The sequence below is a fragment of the Scleropages formosus genome, chromosome 25 (assembly GCF_900964775.1).
Source record: "Scleropages formosus chromosome 25, fSclFor1.1, whole genome shotgun sequence".
NCBI lineage: Eukaryota > Metazoa > Chordata > Actinopteri > Osteoglossiformes > Osteoglossidae > Scleropages > Scleropages formosus.
The window spans coordinates 8,180,034-8,189,628 of NC_041830.1; the positions used below are offsets into that span (position 1 = coordinate 8,180,034).

At 45.8% G+C, this 9,595-nt stretch overlaps 1 protein-coding gene across 4 annotated transcripts in view; it reads right to left on the reverse strand.

Moving 5' to 3' along the window:
* Positions 1 to 9,307, reverse strand: part of gtf2ird1 (GTF2I repeat domain containing 1) — a 33,504-nt gene extending 24,197 nt beyond the window's left edge. For 2 of the 4 annotated variants that reach the window (XM_018742084.2, XM_018742080.2), the window contains exons 1-2: positions 8,829 to 9,307; positions 1,377 to 1,512 (exon numbers count right to left, since the gene is read on the reverse strand). In XM_018742084.2, coding sequence (XP_018597600.1) covers positions 1,377 to 1,502 — 126 coding nt within the window. In that variant the 5' untranslated portion in view covers positions 1,503 to 1,512; positions 8,829 to 9,307. Of the gene's footprint in view, positions 1 to 1,376; positions 1,547 to 8,828 lie in introns of all 4 variants that reach the window. The other 2 variants (XM_018742082.2, XM_018742081.2) reach the window with 2 other exon arrangements.
* Positions 9,308 to 9,595: the final 288 nt, after the last annotated feature.

The following is a 9,595-nucleotide window of genomic DNA, read 5'->3' on the forward strand; positions in this document are numbered from 1 at the left end:
GGCGCGGGTCCGATGCGTCTCGGCACCAGCCCGACTCAAAATAGACAAGTCCGACGCACCCTATTTTTGGAGCTGGCAAAGTCACTGTTCTCCTGGTAATAAGGGGCAAAGGAGTAAGAAGTATCAAATGGGGACAGCAGGTGGCGTAGTGGTTAGAGCTAATAAATCCCACCTCCTGCTGTAGAACCTTTGATCAAGGTACTTACCCTGGATCAATAAAATGTACCCAGAAGCTTAACATTTTAAGTGGCTTTGGGGAAAAGCATCGGCTAAATACACACACACACACACACACACACACACACACTTTCAGAACCGCTTGTCCCATACGGGGTCGCGGAGCCTACCCGGTAACACAGGGCGTAAGGCCGGAGGGGGAAGGGACACACCCAGGACGGGACGCCAGTCCACCGCAAGGCACCCCAAGCGGGACTCGAACCCCAGACCCACCGGAGAGCAGGACTGTGGTTCAACCCACTGCGCCACCGCAGCCCCCTCATCGGCTAAATAAATACATTGAAATGCATTACCCACAGGTTACTTTATCATTTTGTTATCATCATCATCATTATTATTATTATTATTATTACACACGCATTTTCTGAACCGCTCATCCCATATGGGGTCACGGGGAACCGGAGCCTACCTGGCAACACAGGGCATAAGGCCGGAAGGGGAGGGGACACACCCAGGACGGGACGCCAGTCCGCCACAAGGCACCCCAAGCGGGACTCGAACCCCAGACCCACCAGAGAGCAGGACCCGGTCCAACCCACTGCACCCTCCTATTATTATTATTATTATTATTATTAGATTTATTCATATAAATGGTGTTTGCACCCAAAGCAAATTACACTGTTAAGATATTTACACTGATTTACCCATTTATACAGCTGGGTATTTTTGCTAGAAAAATTCAGGGTAAGCACCTTGATCAAGAGAACTTGGCAGGAGTGGGATTCAAGTCTGGGCTAGTTTGGCTCTAACCACTATGCCCCTTTTACAGTTACGTGCCTGAAAGTTGTAAGAAAACTGACATAATTATTTAGATTAATAAAAACATTTTAATTTTTTTTTCCTTCTTCCCAACGTGACAGTCCGTGTCTGACACCTTTCGCGAAGAGCACAACATCGGGTCCAAACCTGAGCCCTGAACGGGCTCCCTTAAGGTTACAAGTCGACATCGTGATCGTCGTTGACTGTTGCGCGTGCTGCTCCGCTCACCTCACCACATCACAGCATCCTTATTTGCATATTAAAATTAATGAATTTGAATATTTCCACCCTGTCGCCTCGAAACGGACACGCGGTGCCGCACCGAGCCCATCATCCGGCAGGGCGGCCCTGGAGACGGAGACGGAGCCGGAGGAGCTTACCACCGAGTCCAGGGCGGACACCAGGCTCGTGAGGATCTCCTGCCTGGCGGACACCTGGGGAACCCGCAGCTCGGCACGGGAGCCGGTCCGCATCCCGTCGGCCCCGGGTTTCCGCGCATGCGCCATCCGCCCCCCTCTGCGAGCGAGAGCACAGCACACTTTTTTTGTCCCTGCAAACGGACGGCACACACATAAACGGCACAACCCGACACGTCACACGGAGGAGAATCATGAGACGGCGCTGGGATCTCCGAACACTCGTGACAAAACACTTATTTGCGCCTAATCCACTTAAAGAGAACGCGGATCCTCCCCCCCGTCCTCCCCTTCGGTACATGAAATCGGTGCTCCCGCTGCTGCCTTTCAAAACATGGCCTTCTGATGCTGAAGAAAATGTCAAACACTATTTTTAAGCGCAAGCACGAAAGCGGTCAAATAAGTAACAGATGACGCCATGGGGGGGGGGGGGAATCACAGCTACTGCTGAAGGGTCTGAGTGACAGATATCACCGAAAGTATATACACATTAAGCGCTATATGCTCATTATCAAATTCACATGCGTTTTCCCATTGCCCTTTCTTCCAAAGCACCTCAGCGTTAAGATGCTTTTTATAGCAGTGTACCCACTTACACAGCTGGGTCGTTTTTTTACTGCATCAATTCAGGGTAAACAACCTGACCCGGAGCGCTACGGCAAGAGAAGGGATTTGAACCTGCAACCTTCAGACAGCAGATCTAAGCGCTACGCCACCAGCCGCCTTTCAACATGCATAATAATTTTTCATATATTCACTTTAATAATGACTTTGTTATACATATTGTATGCATTATGTATATCCTGTACAATTATATTAATCTGTTATATTCATGTCTGCTCGAAGGTCAAAGGTGCATTAATGTGTCTTCGGGAGAGTGACGGTCCCCCCGAGCTGCCGCAGCTGCGTCTGCGAAAAAGAGGAACGACGTGGCGCCCGCTTTCGATACCGTCAACGCCGGAAGAGCGGGCGAAGGCCACGGAACAGGCTGCTGGCGCCGTTGGTGGAGCGCGCGCAAAAGACTAATTACTCGAACGAAATCGCCATTTACTGCTAATTAACGTTTAAACAGTTTGTTGTGTTGCTCTCTCCGTCGAGATCTTTTTTTTTTTTTTTTAATATTATTCCTGATGCCAGCGCTCGGTGCCCGGCCAAACTGCGAGGGGATTACCTGACACTTTGCATGTTGTATCTTCCGAAACTGTTGATTCTTCCAAGAACGCGCGTGAAACAGGAAGCCGAATGAAGAACCTAAATGAGCGTGCGATTAAAAATAATTTGTTTCTCCTCGCCGACGTGCTGACCAAAAAAATATGAGCCAACGTTCATTATCGGTGTCTATGGAGTCATTGCTGTAAGCTGCCTTGCGATGAATATGTGATGAATATATTGCTATGTGCACCTTGGCAAGAAAACTCATTTGCATTTTGTACACATCTGCCTTAATCCATTTATCTGATGCTCTTCTCCAAAGCATCTTACAATGTTAAGCTAACAATCAGTTGTACATTTATACCTTTGGGTAATTTTCACTGTATCACAAGTACCTTAATAAAGGGTACTACGCAGGAGGTGGGATTCAAACCTGGGTCGCCTGGGGCCGAAGGTGGGAGCGCTAACCAGTAGGCCACCTGCTGCCGAAAAATACCTTCGGTAGGTCAGCGTTTGCCCTTTTGTAACTCAACGGATTCCAGAGTGCTCGTCTCAACAAAGGAGGGATGTGCCAAGCTTCTCTCACCTCATTCTATAGCAGTGCAAGTTCATAGAGTATATTCAGTTATTCAAGGATATTTTCAGACTCACTCACACACACACACACACACAGTCTGAACCGCTTGTCCCATGCGGGGTTGCGGAGAGCCGGAGCCTAACCCGGCAACACAGGGCGTGAGGCTGGAGGGAGAGGGGACGCCCAGGATGGGATGCCAATCTGTCACAAGGCACCCCAAGCGGGATCCGAACCCCAGACCCTCCCGGAGAGTAGGACCGAGCCAAACCCACTGTGCCACTGCGCCACCACGCCCCCCTTTTCCAGAATCAGTTCTTTCAAATAAACTTCTGAACTGTTCATTCATTCATTCATTCATTCATTATCAATAACCATTTGTTGAGTGCAGGATTGCAGTGAACCAGACTTTACCCCAGAAGCAAAGGGCAAGAGGCAGGGTACACCCCAGACAGGATGTCACTCCATCTCAGGGCGATGTCCCTCTCTCTCTTTCTCGCTCTTACACACACACACGCACACACACAGCACTTCAGAGTCACCGATTCGCCAGAAATGTCTTCTACCCGCACGCAAACATGAGGAGAACATGCAAACTCCACACCGGCGGAGCAGTATTTGAACCCGCATCGCAACCCGCAGCCCAATGCTGCCCGCTGTACCACCGCAGCATCTGATTTTTTTTTTTTAAATATTCCATCAACATTCCCTTTTTCGCACCCAACACCACACCGTTTCTCTGTTGGAATTTAACACATAGCAGGACGTTCCAACACTCGTCATTACGAATAAACTAATATAACCAAACACAACCGGACTCCTAAACCCGATGTAGACATATAACAAGCCTGCAGTTTACATCTACTTTACCAAGAGTTTGAATTCTGAACTGTGCAGTGGGGGGGGGGGCTGACTGGGTGGTTTTAAAGCGCTAGTAAGAGTCTGGATGCAATATTCTAATACCGAAATCCATTACACACGTGAAAGTAGCTAATTACGATAAGCTTTTGTCAGCCAATTAACACCGACTCAGATTATTTCTTTAAACCCCTTCATCTTTAATTTGCTCTCTATAAAAGTGAGACAAGTGCCAGAAATGTAAAAGTGTCTTCCAGGCACAGCCCCGGAATTTTGGTGGAGAATAAAACCACTTTAGAAAAATTAGGGGGGGGGGGGGGAAAAAAAAAAAAAAAGTTATTCCCTTTCTTTACTTTTATTCCCCTTTTACACAGACTTATTAGGGCCCATCTACTGTACCAGGCCTGGAGCGACACCTCAAACTACTCTGTTTCCCTCTTCCGCAGCGATTCCCAGGCTTTCTCCTCTGCAAAAAGCAAACGCGCACGTTTCGAGATAAAAAAAAGTTAGTTTCTGGCATTACAAACAAATGGAAGAAAGAAGGGAAATAGAGGAGGGATTTTTTTTTTAATAAATAAATTTAAATTAAAAAAAAAAAAAAAAAGTCACAATCCTAATTCCTGCACCCCCCACCCCCAACCCCCCTTGTGTTCTCATGGCAACCACAAATCGGTCTCCTTGGAAACTAATCTCGAGGCATTTGAACAATGCAGCTCTGGCCTTTAATCTCTCCAGACACTAGGAGCCATTATCCTAGCCTCGGGGCAGCCCAAACCGCGGTCCCCCGGCTGGATCTGCACAAACCTCCCTCGACAGCCACGGCAAAGAAGAACACATCCCACTTCCACCGGGTCTCCCGGGTAAAAAAAAAAAAAAAAAAAAAACAGAAAGAAAGAAAGAAAAAAGAAAGAGAAAAAATTAAATTTTTAAAGACGCCGCCACCATCTACATTACTTACGCTTACGTAAGACTGTTATTGATCAAGTGGGGCCCCAAAGGAACACGGTTATTGGAAATGTTCCTATCCACGGGCCATCTTAAAGTAACAAGACTGATTTCAGCCGAACAAAACGGTTACGCTTCTCATAAGTTTTCCATTAAAAAAAATACCTGTTTTTTAAAAAAAAAAGATAGAAAATTAAATTGATTTGCTAAATGCTGACTTTCAAACTGCTGTCCCTCAGATGAGAGGGACTAAAGCTTTGGCGAATGAACATATCTGTACATCATTTATTCAAGAAATCCATTTGCACGTATCTTTCTGTGTTTTCGGATAAAATGCAACTGCAAAAAAAAATATTAACCTCAATTTCAAACAAAACGCCCGAAGTAATTTGCTTGCGTTCAACTATAAACGTGAAAATAAATGGGGAGGGACCAAAAAAAAAAAAAAAAAAGGGGTTCGGTCCATGATTCGTATCTGAAATGATAATATTTACATTTGTGATATGCACTGATTACTTAAGGGTGCTTCACGAGACATTAGCGATTCGATGAGTTACACTTTACAGATGTTGCCCGTTCTAAGTATAAAGATTTGCATAAATAAAACCTGACAGTCCGGTAACAAAGCAAGGACTTTGATTCCTCCCCCCCCCCCCCCCGTGACATCAGCATAAAGTCCTGCCAGAAGCATCACATTTAATATACTTGAATGTGCTTTTCTCATCGCTCAAACATACGGCCGGGATGTTTCTCAGGGTTCCGCCGCCATCGCAAAATCTCAGCGAGCGAACGGTACGCAATACCTTCGAACCTTCGACCCGCTGGAGAAAGCGATGGAAAAATTAAGAACGCACCCTGATTTAGAGCGATAAGATAAGGCTTTGGCAGCCAAACAAATTCTTCAGCAATGACACCCAAACCAATCTCACCCACTTCTCGTAGCGGACAGGGGGGGGGGGGGGGGGGGGGGTTGAGGCCCTGGACTTGTTGAATAATTCCCCATATGGTATTTACAGATATTACCGTGATCTCAAAGAGGGTATCATGGCCTACTGAGCGGTTTTGCGCTAAGAAGCTTGAGGCCATTGCTGCCATTGATACAACAATGCCCAGCTAATACCCTCAACAAGAGATCCCCGGCACAGGATCCGTTTAAATAACCCCACTGTAACTAAATCATTCAGGTCAATGCTGATCATTGACTTTTAATTGGCTTTAAGCACTTACACCTCCAAAAAGCGCTCTTTGCTGGCACCGCTGCCGTTTCTAAGTTCGCTTTTGCTCCGTTTCCTTGCAATCTCAAGGTCTTCGGTACCTTCAAGGAAGGTTCGTACCCTGAACTGGAAAAGTACGAATAGCCTGCTTTTCAACTGGCCACACCACTCTCAAACTGGATATCTAACATTTACATTAATTTTATGCGATGCTTTACTCGAAAGCGACTCACAATGTGAAGACAGTTTGTGTTTTACCCCTTTACGCAGCCGAGTAACTTTACTGTATCAGTTCAGGGCAACTGCTTACATTTATTCATTTAGCTGATGCTTTTCTCCAAAGCAACTTAGAATATTAAGCTTACAATTATTTACCTATTTATACAGCTGGGAAATTTTTTACACAAGTAATTTAGGATATGTTAAAGGGTACTTCACCGGGTGGGTGATCGAACCTGCGACCGTTGGAGCCAAAGGTAACAGCACTAACCACTACACTACCAGCTGGTGCTAGTGCTTTACTCATTGATACTAGAGTAGGTTGTGGGATTCAAACCTTGGTCCTTTGCCATAAGAACTATGCCACCTGCTGCCTTTTTTAAACAGTACTATAGAAAAAAGGAGCTGGCAGCATAGTGGTTAGAGCTACTGCCTTTGGATCTAAAGGTCACAGGTTTGATTTCCACCTAGAGTACCACTGAGCAAGGTACTTACCCTAAAATTGCACCAGTGAAATTACCCAACTGTATAAACAACTATGTAACTGTAGCCTTACTGCTATAAGTCACTTTGGAGAAAAGTGTCGGCTAAATGAACAAATGCAAAAAAGGTCTCGGTGAAATGAACAACTTCTTTCTACACCAAGAAAGCTGCCACCGGTGTAATATTAAATACAACATTCTTTCTAGCGTATTAGATTAAAACAAAGAAGTGACACACGATCCGCACCGGCGGCGACTTCTGAGGACGAACCAAGACAACAATTGGCATTTCCACCCACTCTCACATTCCAGCACCACATCAAGAGATGGTCTGCAAGAGAAACTTGACATATGTGACATATTCACACAGATGCAATCCACTTTTTTTTTTTTTTTTGCATTGTCCTCTGAGCTGCATATTGTTTTGGAGAAAAGCATCTGCTAAATGAATAAATATAAATGTACATTCAATACCATGAGCCTGTACCTTCAGAACTGGAACGCCCGGGCAATTTGCATGGCTGTTTCACGATGAAGCACATTCACATCTATATTTACCCTCCGTGAAATCATGTTAAGCATCTCGGTTATATTTACAGGAAAAATCTGATTTCGCCAGGAGGGGGTTGTTTCTAACATTCTGGCTCGGACAGAAAGGGAGCAAACCTTAAATCTGTTTAATGTATGATCACATAATTACATCTTATTTCCCTTGCATTTGGCCACGACTTGCAGCGGTTATGTGTAATGGTCTTCCTGGAAAAACAGATATAACTTAAGGCCATTAGAAACTCATGGAAATCCCATGACAATTTAAAAAAAAAAAAACACACACACACAAACTTCATTTGTTGCTTTTTCTGCCAGCAGTATGAGAACCGCGGGAACCCTCCCAACTTTTCCTCTTCTTCACGTCAACTTCCACCATCAAAATTTAGGAGGAACACAAAGAATTCACACAGTCTGTGGCAATGGGACAAGAGTGAAAATCCTGATTTTTGTTGACCGCCTAAGTAATATGTTCACGACCCATCACAAAATGCTTGGGGTGGAGGGAAAAAAAAAAAAAAAGTAGCCGTTTGAAACACAGTCACAAACTTCAGATACGTAAAGTAGAAGAAGAACATCCAAAGATTGGGTTATAAAGGTCTTTTCACGTCCAAGTGTTTCTGTTCGGGTGGTCATAGGTTCGAGGCCTTGAGGGCTGCGAACCAAACACCACCCGCCCCCCGTGCAGGGCACGCCCCAACCCCCAAGGTTTGAAGTGACTTCCTTCCAAGCCACCCTTTTAGCAATGTTTTCATATTTTGATTCAGGCACAAAACAAAAGCGTCGCTGTTCTTGTCGTGTTACTAACGAGGTGGTCCCGCACGAACGAAGCCGCGCGACAAAATAAAAACAAAAAAGTGAGGCGATTATTAAAGAAGCCCTGCCTTCCTTCCCTCCTCGGCTCGCGCAGCGCCGCGCGACCAAGGAGAAAAGTGTGTAATATTCATAAAAAAAATAAAAAAAAAAAACAGTGCCGCGAAATTTTACTTTTTTTTGTTGGCGAACAATGACACGAAGTGACCATTTTCGCACAGCAGTGAGTGAGTCTCCGCTCCTCCATTTCCACGTTCTGGCCACTATTTTTATTTATTTATTATCCCCGCGCGAGTTCGTCGGCCACGTCGAGAAAACACACACGCGCGCGCACACACACACACCTTTCCGAAACCAGCATCCACCCGCCACGCAACCACGAGCGACATTTAACGCGATTTTATTTCCCCCCATTTCCCCGCGGTCGGAAACCATGTTGTTAGCGCCGTAAAGCATCCCTCCCCCAGAATTATAATCCATAATTTCGCTATTCCCCCCCCCGCCCCGTCGCGACGCTCGCTGTACGAGGCTCGTCTCATTGTTACTCTATATTCTCCGTGCGTGTGGTAAATATTAAATGTGTGATAAATATTAAAGAAGTCACTCTTACCTAAAACGGCTGCGTTACGTGCCGACGCCGTCAATCCCGGAATACAAGGACGGGTTTATATTCTCTATTTAATCCAAGCGAAACTGCGAGGAGGATTTTCCCATCTAGGAGGATAACATGGCGTTAATAAGAGTCCGTAATCCGAAACATCGCTCCGGATCGCCTCGCTAGATTATTCCCGTTTCTCCTTGTTATTACCATTAATGTTTGTGCCCGTTTCTTTCTGTTTTCTTTAACGCGGCACACGGTCCCCTTTCCCCCCTTTCTTTGTTCTGTAATCCAGTAAAATTGAAAGCCATTCGCCTCCGCTAATCCCAGCCCAGCTCAACGGCCGCATCCATTGGCTGCCATTTACATACAGGATTAAGGAACCTCGGCGAAAAGCACGGGGGAAACTGGCTTTTTAAACACGGGAATATATCCGCGCTCAGGACCCGCGCGGCGCCCTCCGCTCTCGTCGTGTCCGCGGACGGCTCGTGGCGGCGACGTGATACGTCGCCCGGCTCGCACCGCTTGCCCAAAGTCAGATTAACTCCACAGATTATTGTCCCTGCAAGGATCATAAAACAAACGGGCAATTAACGTTTTAAAAGTGCCACTTTAAAAATACTGGCCACTGAGGGAGCGTTCTGCAGCTCTCTTTTTGTCTTTTTTTGGGTGTTTTTACTCAATATAAAACTAATGCACATTTATTAGGTTGTTTCTGACGTGAACGATGGTGTGTGTGGGAAAGGTGATTAAGAGCACCAGGGCTGTCATGTTCGTGT